This window comes from Gorilla gorilla, chromosome 7 (genome assembly GCF_029281585.2).
Source record: "Gorilla gorilla gorilla isolate KB3781 chromosome 7, NHGRI_mGorGor1-v2.1_pri, whole genome shotgun sequence".
Classification (NCBI taxonomy): Eukaryota; Metazoa; Chordata; class Mammalia; order Primates; family Hominidae; genus Gorilla; species Gorilla gorilla.
This window is the reverse complement of record NC_073231.2, coordinates 113,991,286-114,008,023: the sequence shown is the minus strand read 5'-3', so window position 1 is coordinate 114,008,023 and position 16,738 is coordinate 113,991,286. Positions and strand designations below refer to the sequence as shown.

General features: G+C 35.0%; 1 protein-coding gene across 1 annotated transcript in view; it reads left to right on the top strand.

The window, feature by feature from the left end:
- Positions 1–3,401, top strand: part of EIF3E (eukaryotic translation initiation factor 3 subunit E) — a 47,017-nt gene extending 43,616 nt beyond the window's left edge. The window contains exons 11-13 of the mRNA XM_019032285.4: positions 1,636–1,738; positions 2,022–2,156; positions 3,221–3,401. Coding sequence (XP_018887830.1) covers positions 1,636–1,738; positions 2,022–2,156; positions 3,221–3,259 — 277 coding nt within the window. The 3' untranslated portion in view covers positions 3,260–3,401. The remainder of the gene's footprint in view (positions 1–1,635; positions 1,739–2,021; positions 2,157–3,220) is intronic.
- The last annotated feature ends 13,337 nt before the right edge of the window (positions 3,402–16,738 follow it).

The following is a 16,738-nucleotide window of genomic DNA, read 5'->3' as shown; positions in this document are numbered from 1 at the left end:
GGAGAGGTGTCTTAGAAGGCTTATGAGGGTCTTATTTTAGCTGAGACCTGATAGCTTCCATGAAGATAAAAGACAGTGTATAAACACACATACATACATGCATGTATACTACATACTCTTAAATATTTTACACGCATATGTAGGTACTCTTCCATCAGCGGAACTGACTTAACCTATTTACTAAGACTGGTGTGTTTTTAATTCTGATAAATTAAGCTCTGCAATGGCCCTCTTCAACCTGATCGTAAAATTGGAAAAATACAAAATGCAGATTGGTTGATATCAAAGAGTATTTTAGATCAAGATCTTCATGGTCTGGTCTGCTCCCTCTGTCTCTTTTATCTGAAATTCAGTCTCTCTCTCTCTCTCTCTCTCTACATATATATATATATATCTATGCATACATACTATATATAGTATATAGCTCCAGGGAGTGCCCCCACAGTTTATATTTATAGCACAAACATACACAATGCCCGTCAGTTTTATTTATGTTTTTCCTGAGATTATACTTATTACTGATGCTCTTTATAGTAGGCTTACTTTTTTAAAAATTTTATTTCAGTAGCTTTTGGAGTACACGTGGTGTTTCATTACATGGATGAATAATATAGTGGTGAATTCTGGGATTTTAGCTCATAGCTTAGCTCCCACTTATAAATGAGAACATAAGGTTTTTGGTTTTCCACTCCTGCATTACTTCACCTAGAATAATGGCCTCCAGTTTAATCCAAGTTGCTGCAGAAGACATTATTTTCTTCCTTTTCATGGCTGAGTAGTATTCCATGGTTTATATATACCAGATTTACTTTATCCACTCATTAGTTGATGGGCACGTAGGTTGGTTCCTAAGTGAATTGTGAATTGTGCTGCTATAAATATATCTGTACAAGTGTCTTTTTCATATGTCTTCTTTATCCAAAGAAACCTTTATACAAAGGTTTACTTTGTATAACCATTATATAGTTGTCCCTTGATATCCTTGGGGGACTGGTTGTAGGACCCTCCCGGATGCCAAAATTCATAGATTCTCAAGTGTCTTAAATAAAATGGGGTGATATTTTCATATAACCTATGCATATTATCTCATATACTTTTAATCATCTCTGGGTTACTGTTAAAAATGTAAATGCTATGTAAATAGGTGTTATACTGTATTGGTTTTTCATTTGTATTATTTTTGTATTCTTTTTTATTGTTTGTTTGCTTTTTCCCAAATATTTTCTATCTATGGTTTGTTGAATCTGAGGATGTGGAACCTGTGGATATGGAGGGCTTGACTTATATAGAGGGAACATCATAAAACCTTTTTCTCCCTTAGATCATTACTTCTTGAGCACCTGGCAAATGTAAAGTACTGTTCTAGAAGCTGAAGGATTTCCGTAAATGCAGAATATGTTACCCTGCCCTCAAGGATTTTACAGTCCAGTTGGTGAATGGAATAGGTCGTGCATAGTACAAGTCAATAGGCACAAGCACATGAACAAATCAGACAGTAGGGGTCATGGTATATAAGAGAAGGGTGATCCAGAAATACCAAAAAGTATCTATGCAGAGTGTGAGTCAACACTGTGTACATAAAACTAAGTTTTTAGGCCCAGTTAATTAACATTGCTGTTTTTGCTTTTTCATTAGCATGTTGGCAGATAAATTGAACATGACTCCAGAAGAAGCTGAAAGGTGGATTGTAAATTTGATTAGAAATGCAAGACTGGATGCCAAGATTGATTCTAAATTAGTGAGTATTATGTTAGCTATGCTACATACTATCAGTTCCTGATTATACTTTTGGGAATTCTTAACTAGGACATTTTATTACCTCCTTTAATAATTTATTTTGTTTTAATGTAAAACAGTTCTTTGAAGGCAACAGAAGCCTCCTATTTTTTTTCTTCCTTGGTAAATATTGTCATCTCTATACAGTGCATTAAAATATGCGCAAAGGTATATCATGCTTTTTACTTACCTGAGAAACTCAGTCATTAACATTATAGGATCAATTTCCCTGTGTTTCCTTTTAGGGTCATGTGGTTATGGGTAACAATGCAGTCTCACCCTATCAGCAAGTGATTGAAAAGACCAAAAGCCTTTCCTTTAGAAGCCAGATGTTGGCTATGAATATTGAGAAGAAACTTAATCAGAATAGCAGGTCAGAGGTAAGAACCACACATCTTCTATTCTGTCTGGGGTTTAGCAACCATGTAATTGTTACATGAAGTTTCAAAGTGTATTGATATGAGTTGCAGCTGATTTTGTTTTTCTCTTTAAAGATATGAATATTTTTAAGAAATTACTAAACAGAAAAGAATTTTTTCTTAGATGTATTATATGCATTAAACATAGAAACTGAAAAAGAAATTGTGTTCCTAGTTTATTATAACTATTTTTCTTTTGCTTTGACTCTTCCTGTGTGACTTCATTAACTCATTTCCTCAGGGTTTTCAACACATCATTTTGATACTGGCAGATGATAACTTACATGTGTAGCCCTCTTTCAAGTGTTGGAAATGCATATTCTTTCTAAATCTAAAGAAATAATTCTGTAAAAATGTTGATCTTATTATATGTATTAGTGCTGATCTTATACAAATTTCATTATCTTTCATCTGATATTCATATCAAAAATTAATCTCCCATTTTGATAGAGATCCTGCATGTTAGAGATTGAAGAAACTTGAATGGCCTTATAATTTTGGAATCCTAAACTGTGTTGTTTAGACATTATGATTATGTGTAACTGGAGGGTAGGAAGTCATTAGGAAGCAGTTGTGGGATATGCAGAAACCCCATTTGATTGAAATTTTAGGAACAAATTTGTGTCTGCAGAATAATCCTTTAGTTCACATGAGAAGGATGCATTAGAATTCAAGTTGCATATTTTAGCCAAGTTTAGAATAACTGAGCCTAGAAAATAACTTTCATATGATGTTTTTTTCTGTATGCTTTAGGATTAATTTGTATCGTTTATTGGTCCAGTATTAATGATACTGTTATTGCTATATGTTTTAATTGGCCAAAAGCTGTACCAGATAATAATTTTGATGTTTGTTTTGTCCTGAGTGGGACATCTGACATCTAGTAATTGCAGGAGTTAAGATCTTAGAATGGTTTGGCAAGAGACTATAGTGCTGAAGTAAATGCTGTGTCACTTTCTTCTATGTTAGTTTTTTTCCGAAAGTATTTTCTTTTCACCCTGTTGATTTCTTTTTGCATATTTTAGGCTCCTAACTGGGCAACTCAAGATTCTGGCTTCTACTGAAGAACCATAAAGAAAAGATGAAAAAAAAAACTATAAAAGAAAGATGAAATAATAAAACTATTATATAAAGGGTGACTTACATTTTGGAAACAACATATTACGTATAAATTTTGAAGAATTGGAATAAAATTGATTCATTTTATCTTGCTCTCAGTTTTCTTGCATGTGCAAGTTTGTGTTTTTTTAACTTTCTTTTTTGGAATAATTATATTCAGAGGAAGTTGCAAAAATAGTACAGAGAAGTCCCTGTAGGCTGAACCCTGTTTCCCTCAATTTTTTCACTTTATGTTACTGTGGTACAGTATCAAAACCAGGATGTTGACATTGGTACAATGTGTGTACGAATAGCTCCCTACCATTTTATCACATGTGTAGATTTGTGTAACCATGACTGCAGCCAAGATAGAGAACTATCATCATGATCTCCCTCATGCTACCTTTTTGTAGCCATACCTACTCCCAGCCAACTCTAACCCTAGGAACCACTAATCTGTTCCTCATCACTGTATTTTGTCATTATGAGAATGTTATATAAATGGAATTACATAATACACAACCTTTGAGATTAGCTTTTTTCATTCATCACAATGCTCTTGAGAGCCATCCAAGTTGAGATATATATATATATATATAAAATCAGTAGTTAATTCCTTTTTTATGGCCAAATAGTATTCCATGGTATTGATGTGCCATGTGGTTTAACCATGTACCTATTGAAGGATATTTTAGTTGTTTCCAGTTTGGTACTATTACAAATAAAGCTGTTGTTCCTTAATTTCTTAAAGTGGCTCCTCAGTCACTCACTGTATATTTATGGAGACTAGGCATATAAGTTGAATTTTATAAGTGTCAAATGTTAAATACAGACATACTGTTTACTGGATACTGGAGGTATTTAAGAGCTACAAAGCCCTCACTGGGTCCCTTTTTTACATAGAAGTGGCTTGATTTTTCACTTTGGTTGTTGAACTGACAGCCAGTCCGATAACAGAAACTTGTTACTGCTCTCAAGGAGGAGGTTCAAAGATAAAAAGGTACATACTGTTCTTTTATTTGACATCTGATCAGGCCACCTTCCATACTCAGTTTAGAGACTACGGTAGTTAGGTTGCATCTGCCATTCAAAGAGCATGGAGACCTCCCAATACTAAACTTAGCATGGGGGTCTACAAACTTTTTTTTGTAAAAGGCCAGATATTAAATCTTAGGCTTTGCAGGCAGTATGTTCTCTGTTTTAGGTATTCAACTCTGTCATGTAGCACAAAAGCAGCCTTTGTATGTAAATGGATGCTTATGGCTGTGTTCCAGTAAAACTATTTACAAAAACAGGCCACGGGCCAGATTTGTTTCACCTGCTGTGGTTTCCAACCCTTGGCTTGGGGTATTGGTACTTCTAAGCTTTAGTCTAAGGGTGCTGAAACTAGGAAGATTATTGGTTAGGATAAGCCAAGTACTGTTTTTTTATTCATCTGTAACCAGTATTGTGAAAATGCCAGGTATAGGGCAGGAAAAAATACATAAAGAAAGAAAAGAGGATTCTTGGTAGTACAAAATGGTCAAGGATCATGGAGAAAGTACCAAAGTGTTGAAACAGTAACAAGGTAGGACAGTAACAAGACAGACCCTTTATATATGTAGCAGCTAATTCCATGAATTAAAAGTTCTTATCTTTATCAAATAGAGCCATAGTTATATAGAACCATATAAAATGGCATATATTACTCAGGCTATGTAGAATTGAGAAAGATGTTCTCAGCTGAGAAGGAAGGAAACAAGACTTCCATGTTTCCTTCACCAGTAACCAAAGGGCCAAAAGTTCCTACATGGAGACATCATTAATCACCGTTTAAGACTAGCTCAACCAAGCCACATTAATAGCTAACGAAGATTTCTGGATGATTACATAGCTCAGCAGCTAAAAACAATTATTAAATATGCCCTAGTGGACTAGTAAAAGCCCCAGATAGGAAAAATAGGAAGCCAATAATAAGTATTTACCATGTGTCATAGGAAGCCAGTAGTAAGTATTTACCATGTGTCAGGCATTTTTATGTCCTCTGTTTCTATAAATAAACTAACCTAAGTAGAAGGAAGGGAATTTTAACATTTGAATGCCTTGCTTAAGCCTGGAAATACTAAAATTTAGGTGGTATTATTTATATGTTATTGATGAGGAAGCATACTCACATGGTTGTCTAAGGCAGGAGTCCGCAGCCCCTGGGCTGTGGACTGGTACCAGTCTGTGGCAGCATTCGATTCTCATAGGACCGTGAACCCTAGTGTGAACTGAGCATGAGAGGGATCTAGGATGCGCACTCCTTAAGAGAATCTAATGTGGCCTACCCCCCATCCGTGGAAAACTTGTCTTCCACGAAACCGGTGCCTGGTGCCAAAACGATTGGGGACTGCTGGCTTAAGGTAATACCTAATACAAGTTAAAGTAAGGAAAAGACTCTTAAGTTATGTCACACTAACCTTCCTTACATCATTCATTGTTGCCTTATAATTAGAAATTGCAAAGAGTTAAGGGATACATATTTAGTAGGTTGTGTGAACAGGTCTTGATCACCAAACTAGGTGTCTCAGCACCATTATCTTCCAATAAGAGCAAAGGGTACTCTATTTTTCTACGGGTATAATCATTGGATACAAGTGGCCCCTTACACACAAAACCTGTTGGAACATGGAAAACTCTGAAGAACATCTCTTTGATTTTTCTTTTTTCTATTTATACTCTGCTCCTTCAAGACTATCTGCTATATGAATAATTAATGCTCACTTCTACCACTTTTTTTCTTTTCACGTATTGCCATCTTTTGAACTTGAAAGATGATGCCACTATGGATTACTCGTATCAATTAGAAAGAAAAAAACTATATACAACTAATGGCCATTTTTGCACATTACCAATACTTGTTTGTCGTTAAAACCCATTTTTGAAGTTTGCATAATAAAAGTTACTTGATTTGGGGCTTAACCTTAAGTTTTGATAACAGTTAGGCTGTTCCAGTAAAGTATTGAGCACCAACTAAGTACTTACTAATTTTCTTGTGCTCTTTTTTTTTCTTTTTTTCCCATTCAGTAGATAGTACATCCTCCTATGTGTTAGCAGCTTTTATAAACACATCGAAGAACAGCATTCATGAAACTTCTGTTAAAAAAAGTTGCTTTGAGTCCTTTAAAATTTTTTCTATGCACTCATAAGCATATGTGTTTATGCCTTTTTAATATGAACTATACAAAAGTATACGTAAACGTCCAGTTTACAGAAGAAAAAAAATGCATTTACCCAATACCAATACTTCCTACATGCTACTGAGCTGAAGAAATAGAATGGTCCTAGTAATTGGCCCCTCAGTAATTGTATTTTCTTCTTTGCCCCTAAAAAGTAAACACTACCATAACTTTTGTGTTAATTTCTTTGTTTTTATTGTTTTATCACACACACACATGCACACATATATACCATATATACACACAGTTGACCCTTGAACAACATGGGTTAGGGACACCTCTTCACCAGTAACCCAAAAGTAAAAAATCATTACATGGAGACACATAGAGTCAAAAGTCCACGTATAACTTACAACTCCCCCAAAACTACTAATAGCTTACTGATAAACGATTGATTAATAAATATTTAGTATGTTATATACTGTATTTTTATAATTAAGCTATAGAAAATGTTATGAGGAAATAAGAGAAAATATACTTAACATTTATTAGGTAGAAATGGGTCATATTATAAAGGTCTTCATCCTTGTCTTCACGTTGAGTAGGCTGAGGAGGGGGTTGGTCTTGCAGTCTCATGGGTAGCAGAGGAGGAAGTGGAGGAGGTGGAAGGGGAGGCATGAAGCAGGCACACCTGCAACTTTAAGGAAACACTATAATTCAACTTTTTTGCTTTTTCATTTTTAAAAAAATATTTGTATATGATACTCATCCTTTTTTCTCCATTTGTGTAGTTTTCAGTGCCTGTATCAGAAGGGTCTGTGCCATGAAGGAAGTCAAAAGCAATCTTGAATAATCGGAACCCTTCTGTCAGATGTCTAACATCAATTTGTGTTCTGGCACTGTTGCTTCTGCATTGTCTTATCATCTGGCACTGGTTCAGAAACATCTCCATCAAGTTGTGTTTTGTTAATTCCTGTGGTATGGTGTCTGTTAGCTCTTGAATTTCTCCAAGATCTGTATCTTGAAACCCTGCACCCCCCACCTTTTTTGCCATGTCCATAACCTCTTTCATGATTTCCTTGATTGGTTCTGTTGTAAATCCTGTGAAGTTTTGCACAACATCTGGACACAGTTTTCTGCAGCAGGAATTTATTGTTTTGGGCATGAGGGCTTTCACGGCTTTTTTTTTTTTTTTTTTTTTGTAACAACAATGTATCTTTAAGTGGTGTAATTCTTCCAGACTTTCATGATGTTCTCTCCATCTGGGTTGTCTTCCACAGCATTGACAATTCTTTCCATAGAGCACCATGGGCATTGAGGCTTAAAGGTCCTTATTAACTCCTAATTGAGAGGCTCAATTAAATGTAATGTGTTTGCAGGCAAGTAGACCACTTGAACACCTTTAGTGTTGAACTTACAGACTTCTGGTTGGCCAGGGGATTGTCCAGTATCAGAAAAACCTAAAAGGCAGTCTCTTACTGGCCAGGTACTTGCTGAATTCAGGAAAAAAGCACTGATGGAACCAATCCAGAAAAAGGGTTAAAGTTGTCCAGTCTTTTTTGTACAACCAAAAGACTGGCAACTGGTGTTTATCCTTTCCCTTCAAGCTTGGGGGTTAGCAGGTTTATTGATAAGGGCAGTCCTGATCATGACTTCTTGTGCATAAGGCAGTAGAGTTAGCCTATTTCTTACTGCCTTAAATCCTGGTGCTCTCTTCTCTTTCTTACAAATAAGTGTACTTTTTCCCAGAATAGGGCAGTTTTGTCTGCAATTAAAAACTTGTTCATGCAGACATCCATTCTCTTCAGTGATTTTCTTAGTGTCTGGGAACTCATCTGCTACCTCTTACAGCAGAAGCTGCTTCTCCTATCTTGACACTTTTTAAGCCCATCCTCTTTAAAATTATCAAGCCATCCTTTGCTGGCATTAAATTCTCCAGCTTTAGACCTTCACCTTCCTTTGGCTTTTAGTTGTCATATAATGACCACTATGTCTTGAACCATATTAGAGTCTATAGCTATGCCTTTCTTATAACAATCCTACACTCACATAAAAAGTGCATTTTCAATATGAGATAAAAATGTATTTCACAAAAAGTACAAGATTTCTGTACCTGCTGGCATAGCTGCAGCAATAGCTTTATACATTTCTTTTTTTTTTTTTTTTTTTTTACAATAGTTCCTATGCTAGATTCATTTATCTTGAAATGGCAGGCAATCCAGATGCACACCTCAATTTACAGCACATATCAAGCAATTCAGCTTTTTCTTGTAACGTCATGACTTCTCTCTGCTTCTTGGGACCACTTCCAGGACCACTAGTGGCATTTTTTATGGGCTCCATGGTGTTATGGTATGGCACTAAACGCAAAATACATGAGAACCATGAAAGATCACTTTTTACTGCAATATGCAATTTATTGGAGAGATGAACTGCTCACACAGAGATGGTAGCATCACATGGCATTTGAAGTGGATATGCACCAGAACTCACTGCAATAGCAACAAGAGGTGGCTATGAAAGTATTACAGTGATACAGTATGAGCTACAGTTAATTTTATGCATGAGTGGTTTAATACTGCATCTTTACATTTGTTTACATTTCTCTCGACTGGGAATGGGACCATGTCTGTAAGTGTTTGTGTAAGTTTTGAAAATTTTTAACTTTTTATAATAGATTTGTGTGTATTTTATGGTAGTAAATGATAAAATAGATGGGTAGCTACATATTTTTATACATTCATGACAACTTTATCTTAATTTCATCAATATTGCTCAGCTACATTGTTGTCTGTGAGTTTTTTCAAATTGTGATGTGTTCAAGGGTCAATTGTAGTTGGTCAATGCCTGTCCCTAGACTGTCATTTTCATTTATTTATGTATGATATCTATCTGGTTCACTGCTGAATCCCTAATGTCTGGCTCTTAGGCCCTCAATAAATTATTGAATGAGTGAATCAATGAATGTTCAGAATGGCATAATGGAAAAAATTGGACTTGAAGGTAAAAGGTTAAAAAATGTGTCTTTCGGAAAACTTTAATTTTCTTTTATTATCAGGTGATCATGACCAAAATCATGGATTTCTTATTCTCCAATTTCCTAATGCGTCAAATGGCAGTATTGACTGCTTTGTGTGCCTTGCTATTTGGGATTAAGTACCAATAAATAAATTTTAAAAACCACAAAACCCAGAAACATCATAGCCCTTCTCTACATGAGTTCACAGTTTACGTCTGGGACAGACACATGAACATAAGATAAAATGATAAGTACTACTGTATGTGAAAACACTTAGACTTATGAAGTGCTTCTGTAAGATACATTTCTTAAAATGATTAAAGTCAGTTGAAGACCTGTTAAAAATCATCAAGATATTGCAGTGTATGAAAAGTTTTATAAAAGTTATGTTTTTCTTGGTCTTGACCCCGTCTTGGTAATAGTGGAAGTAAAAATGGAGAGAGGCAGATACACTGTCTCAGATGTTTTTCTTCCTCTCAACTTCCCAGTTGTCAAACAAAAAGCTGGACAGCATACAAAACTATTGGACTTATAAACTCACAATACTGACCTCGTGTTGTTTGCCAGCCTATGATTGATCACCGCATATGACCACTGTTTTGCTTTCTAGCTGGTGGCTTTGTGAACAAAGCATAGCGGTACAGATATCCTCAAATACCCTCATGTACCTTGAAGAGGTCACTTGGGTAGTAAACCCTTTTGGTTCCTGTGCCACTAACACAGGAGCAATTGAGAGCCTAAATTGAGTTTGCCTCAGCAATAGAGGCCAGTAGTAAAAATTCAGCCATAAAGACCAGCAGTAAGAAAAGTAGTCAAGGTCAGGGGCAAACCATCTGCTGGAGTGAAATGTTTAAAGCTTCCAATGAGGCTTTAATTAGACTCAAAAAACATCCCGCTGTTAAACTGTTTTGTGTTTCCCATGCATAATTTACTCCCATGCATTTTAATTCTCAGTGATCAAACGTCCTCTGGAAAAGCGCTAACTTCCTGGAGAGGTAACACAAACACTGTTATGTTTTGATAATTTTTCATCTCATGTATTTAATAAACAGTTTGACTGTTAGAATCTGCAAGAAATAACATTAATCTAAGGCATCTCCTATTTTGGTTCTAAAACCATGACTCTTGTGCTGACTTCCATTTAGTCTGATGAGATTGGGAGAACAATGCCAGATTGATTCATTTTGTTTTTAATTGTCGTAAAGACCATTGAGGGGTGAGGAGAATGTTGTTTGAATTTGACATTTTGAACTGGGAAACAGCTTGGAAATGTAGGCACAATTCCAGGTAAATAAACTAAGTATACTTATGTGTGTATGTATATGTAAGTCTAATTGCTTAAAGGTATACCTCTAAGATTCCAAATTGATTGATGCTAGAAGGCAGCTGTTTGAGGACCAGAGGCATGGCTTATATGCAAAATGATATGGAAAAAAATAATTGGATCACAGAAAGACAGTATTATTTAATCAGAATTTGAAATCTGGCAGCTCTCCTAGGAGAATAAAATACTATTGGATTGCATTTATTTGTCAACATTTTTTATCTTGCCTCTACATTGCTCCTTAGGCACTGTAACTCTCCAAACAGAAGGGATAATAATAGATACGTGGTAGATACCTACTTGTTCACTGTCCATTCATGCATGCAGGTAGACAGGTGATGTTTGGAAAGTATCACAGCTGCAGTCTGGCAGAAAGAACATGATTGATTCCCTCTGCTTTCCTCTACTGAGGGAGTATGCAGCTTTTCATTTCATTTTAGAGACAAATGGTCTGCACAGGAAGGAAGCACATGGGTAGCTGTGTCTTTGTTCATTTTGCTAACGAGGCCAGAGCTGTGGGTCCATCTCTGCATAAGCCAGTTAGTGTTTCTCTACTCCTAACCACAGATTTGCACTTGAACCTTTGCCAGCTGTTTCCCAAGTGCATGCCATTGGATGTGAGGGAGACCTGAAATGAGTGCAGATAGATCAGCTTAAAATCATCACAACTTTTTCAAACAAAACGAAGCATAAAGCATGAAGCCCTTAATGGCAGATCAGAAGTTTTATCTTTGTGTATTCAAAGGTCAAAACCTTTATACCACATGTGCTGCTGTCAGAGTATATGCTATATGATAGGAACAAAACTTAAGAAGCTGTGACCAACTTGAATATTGAAACTTTTGTTATCATTTTTATCTAAAAAAATTAAATTTTTGGTGGCAAGTTAGTGTAACCAGTCCTAGAAAATAGTGGTTGGAATGAGGATGATCTCATTGATTCAGAAATCATCAAGAGGTCTACAAAACCAGTATGCCTCCTGTTTTAATAGAGGACATAACTAGAGAAATGTTCTTAGTTGTCTAGCTCCCTTGCCCTGGGATTTGTGCCTAGTTCTTTGAGGATTTGTAGGACTCAGATTTCTCTAACAATCAATAATCCTTTTTATTTTCTTTATATTTTCACTTTTAGTTAACATCCATCTATGATCATTTATATGATTTTAAGTGAGTTTGAGAACAACCTTGTAATGTAAATCAGGTATTAGTCCTGAAGTTTACCTGGTTGGTTATTTGGCAATAACCATTTTTATCTGACCATTAGTGACTTAAACAACTCTGAGAAGAATAATTGACAATAAAGTGGGAAAAAAAAGCATAGTCCTATACTAACAAAATTAATTCTAAGACACTGCATTCTCTTATTAGAAAACAATGTGAAAGTTTAGATATCATTCATCAAAGTTTATTTTTCTTAAGTTATAAACTTTTTTTTCCCTTTTACAGTATCTGAGGAAAAAAAGTAAAATAACTCTCTTTGGGATCTCTGGACAGTTGAATAGACAAGGAAGAACTGTAGTCTTTTTTTTTTTTTTTTCAGCTAAATTATCCTAAGAACACTCTGCTCCAACATAGGAATGCCATGGAACAAGAGATGGTAACACAAGATACACCAGGAGACTCGAGGTTTTGTGTGTTTGAAACTTATAGTCTACTATAATTAGACTAAATTGTAGAGAAGCAAAACTAATGTGTGTGTTGTTTTTTTAAAATTTACCCAATGTTTTTTTGGTTCTGTCTTCTAGGAGTGAACAAACTCCTTTTGTTTTTTGTTTGTTTGTTTGCTTGTTGTTGTTAAATGTTCACTCTTAAATTTTATAAAACAAAATTTTAAAGTTACATTAAAACTTTCAATTTTTTTGATTATATTTATTCATTCAAAATAGAAATGCCAAAGACATATAAAGGTAAAAAGTGGTATGTAGTGTTTTTATGTCCTACATAACTGATTTAAATTAGTAGGACTATTTTTATCTTTCAACTTTTAATTTTCTTATAAAAGTCAAGTAAATACAATGATTGTTATTAGCTGAATAGCAGATGAGATCTCAGTATTTAAAAGAACAGATTTCTTCTTATAAACTTGCTTTTGATTTTAATTCAAGAATAATTATGCTGGGTTCTTACGTATGACTGGACAAAAAAACATGCGGTTGTGTGTTTTGGCATGTGTTCTTCCAGATTTTTCAGTGATGCTCATGACAACCAACAAGGGAAATTTAGATTGTAAGGGCTTTTTCTATACCAGATTCTAATCATTGCTCTAAGAAAAATTTCATCACCTATTGGTTACTTTTGCTTGAAGACTTTATGTGTATACATGTTGATTGATGACTTTTAGTGGTGGAGAATAAGGATACGAAATTCAGAAGAATAAACTTTTGGAACACAATCAAATAATACCTGCACAACACTTTGGGAGGCCGAGGCAGGCGGATCACGAGGTCAGGAGATCGAGACCATCCTGGCTAACACGGTGAAACCCCGTCTCTACTAAAAATACAAAAAAAAATTAGCCCGGGCATGGTGGCTGGCGCCTGTAGTCCCAGCTGCTCGGGAGGCTGAGGCAGGAGAATGGCGTGAACCTGGGAGGCAGAGCTTGCAGTGAGCCGAGATCGCGCCACTGCACTCCAGCCTGGGCTGGAGACTCCGTCTCAAAATAAAATAAAATAAAATAAAATAAAATAATACCTGCACAATACTATGCTTCTTTCTAGCCCTATTGCTGTTGCTTGAAAAAGATGTGGGTAATTATAAACTGATTAAAAGTATAACTTTTTTATAACAGACTTTTTCCCCCATCATTCATGTTTATAGCTCTCTCCTGAGAGCAGAATTAAAATGATAAAACTTGGTTTTCAAATATATCACTACTATAAAGGATAAGAATGGGTGTTCATGAGTACATACCCCCCCCCAACACTTGTAAAAAAGTCTAGATTTTACTATCAAACAGAGATGTGGGTGTTGTGCAATCAACAAAGCACTGTTGTGCAATAATTAAAGAATTTTTAAACTGAAGATTAAATTGGAATGTTGTTATAAACATAAAGGAAATGGCCAACATTTTTCTTTGTATCAAAAGAAAACTCATTTCTAAAAATAAGCACCCTCTTGGTGATGACCCTTTAAAATAGTTTTAAGTGATTCCATCCACAGATGAGCTTTTGGCTCTGCAGCACTTTGCCATAAGTGGTTTGCTCTTTGATCCTGTAGCCTTTAATCAGGTGTGTATCTGAAAAAGCATTGGCATGGCGGTATCGCCAGCCAGCCTTGGAGTCCCTCTGAAAGTGAACATGGCATGACTGAAACATGCTGCTGAGTCCTGAGAGGTCTCCTTTGGTGGGTGAATTTAAGGAATGATGCTTAATTTCCCACTTCTAAATTTTATTTTATCAAATTGAGACAAACGTGGACCTTTCTAAAGTTACCAAATATAAAAAATCTCCATGGTGAAAAAAAAAAAGGAAAAGGAATGCGTTTTTGTTATCTTTTGTTTTTCATTTAACTTTCTTAGAAATGAGAATTAAGTGAAAGGAAGGATTGAGAATGTTATCTAGTCTGTTAAGTGGTTGTTACTGACCTTTAGCATTCAATTTCTTTGTAATGAGAAATTGGTTTAGTGTAACCTACATGTCCCAATTTTATTTTACTTAGAATGTTATGAATATTGTCTTTTTTAATCCCAAAAGAAGCCTTTTAGATATCATCTTAAGAAGTACAAACACCAAAGAATTATTCCTTTACTCTTTTGACTCCACCTTCCACCCCGACTTGATCCCTATTTCTTATCACTACTGATTCTGTCCTCTATAAAGACGCCAGGCCTGGCTCTTTTCTTCCCTGTTCTTTTGCTCCCCCTATCTAAACAGTCATAAGCACTGTCTTGGGATTTTTTCCACCCAGCAATAACTTGGTGATCAAGGACTAGGCTTGAATCCTTCTTTGCCACTTATAAATTGGCTTTGGAGAAGTTACTTAACCTTCTTAAAGAATGCTTCCAGTACCTACTTCGTAGGGCTGTGGGATTAAATGAAAAAATTCATGTAAAGCATTAACACAGTGTCTGCCTTCCTCTTCCTTTTAGAGTGAATGCTTGACACAGGGTAAACACTCAGTAAAGTGGTAGTTTTCATTGTTGTTATAAAACCACCGCCTTCTCTCCAATAATCAAGCCCTCATCATTTCTCCCCTAGAATATTCAAGTTAGCTAATTGTGTCACATGCCCTATGTCCTTCACAGTAAAGATCTGTATCTACTGACTTGAATTAGTAAAAGTACAGTTTCTATATCAACTCATGCATTTAGGATTCAGAAATGAAATATTGCAAAAAATGACTGTTCGTAATGATTATCCTTTTACTTGCAGATGTAGGTGCTATCATCTACTATATCTAGGTACAGTCATCATAAATAGATTTATTTTGAAATAGATATGTAAATAACTTTGAGAATGTATATAAATGTTTTCACTTAAGATTACCAAGACTTTACTGTGTGTCAGACACTGTGACTTAAGTGCTTTCCTTACGTTATCCTATTTAATTCTCAATGAGATAGTTACTGTTATCACTACTCAGTTTATTGAGAAGGAAGCAGGCACAGTGAATCAGCTCAAGGTCATAAAGCTAGTGAACAGTAGAAAAGGATTTGAATCCAAATAGTCTCATTCCAGAGCCCATGCCCTTTAATACTAATCTATATTGCTTCCAGGAATAAAATAATTTAGTAAAGTTTATCCCTAAACTAGAATTTTCTGAGTATTGGAAGAACAGTTCTTAGAGATTCACTTTTCAGAATGAGTAAGACCTACTATTTGATAGCACAACAGGGTTGTGCTATAGTATTATTATTTACTATTATGTAGTAAATAATAATTATACATTTTAAAATAACTAAAAGAGTGTAATTGGATTGTTTATAACAGAAAGGATAAATGCTTGAGAGGGTGGATACCCCATTCTCCATGATGTGGTTATTACTCATTGTATGCCTGTAACAAAACATCTCATGTATCCCATAAATATATACACCTACTATGTACCCACAAAAACTAAAAATTATTTTTTTAATTCACCTTTCAATATAAAAAAAACACACCCAACTCTTTTGTAATAAATAGTACTGAGTCTGAGAATAAATGTTATCATTGGCTTTTCTTCTTTTTTTGGATAATCAATAAGGTTTTCTCATTCACTGATTCTCTGAAAAAAGAGAGTGTGTCTGAAAGATAGCACCTGAGTTGAGGAGACTCGAAATCATGACCTATGAGAAATAGTTGAAAAATCTGGAGATATGTGGCCTTGAGACACCCTAGGGGAAATATAAACTTTTCAAATAGTTAAAGAGTTTAAATGTGAAGGGGAGATTAAATATGCTCTATGTGGCCCAAGAGGACAGCATTAGAACCATTTGTTGGAAACAATTAGATGAGAACTTTCTAACAATTGGGGCTATAACACCTTGGAAAATCCTGTTCTGATAAATAATGGCAAGGCCTTTACTAATCAGGGTTGAAACTATTCTACTGATCTTCCAGCTCAGAGATCTCACATTGTCAAGGAAAGGAAAGGTAGCTAGCTCATTTTTGGTGAGAATGTTGGAGATTTTTAAGTGTGTTCACTTTGCCTGAGATGAGGATATAATGTGAAAAGTACAATTTTTATAAAAAGTAAGATTATAAACTTAATAAATAAAAAAAATTGGGATTCCATAAAACCAGAAACCTGCCTATAATCCAGTGACAAATATTTGGTATATTAATAGCATCTATTTCTTATGATTAAAAAACTAATAGAACACTTGTGGAAATTTATAAAGAAAAACAAACATAAGAAAATTAAGACCAAAGTAAAAAAAATCCTTAATTCCCTACATTATCATATATTTTAATGTGTTTTTTCTTACAGCCCTTTATTATCTTAATGTTTAATTTATAATTTTTAATGAAACATACTTTACA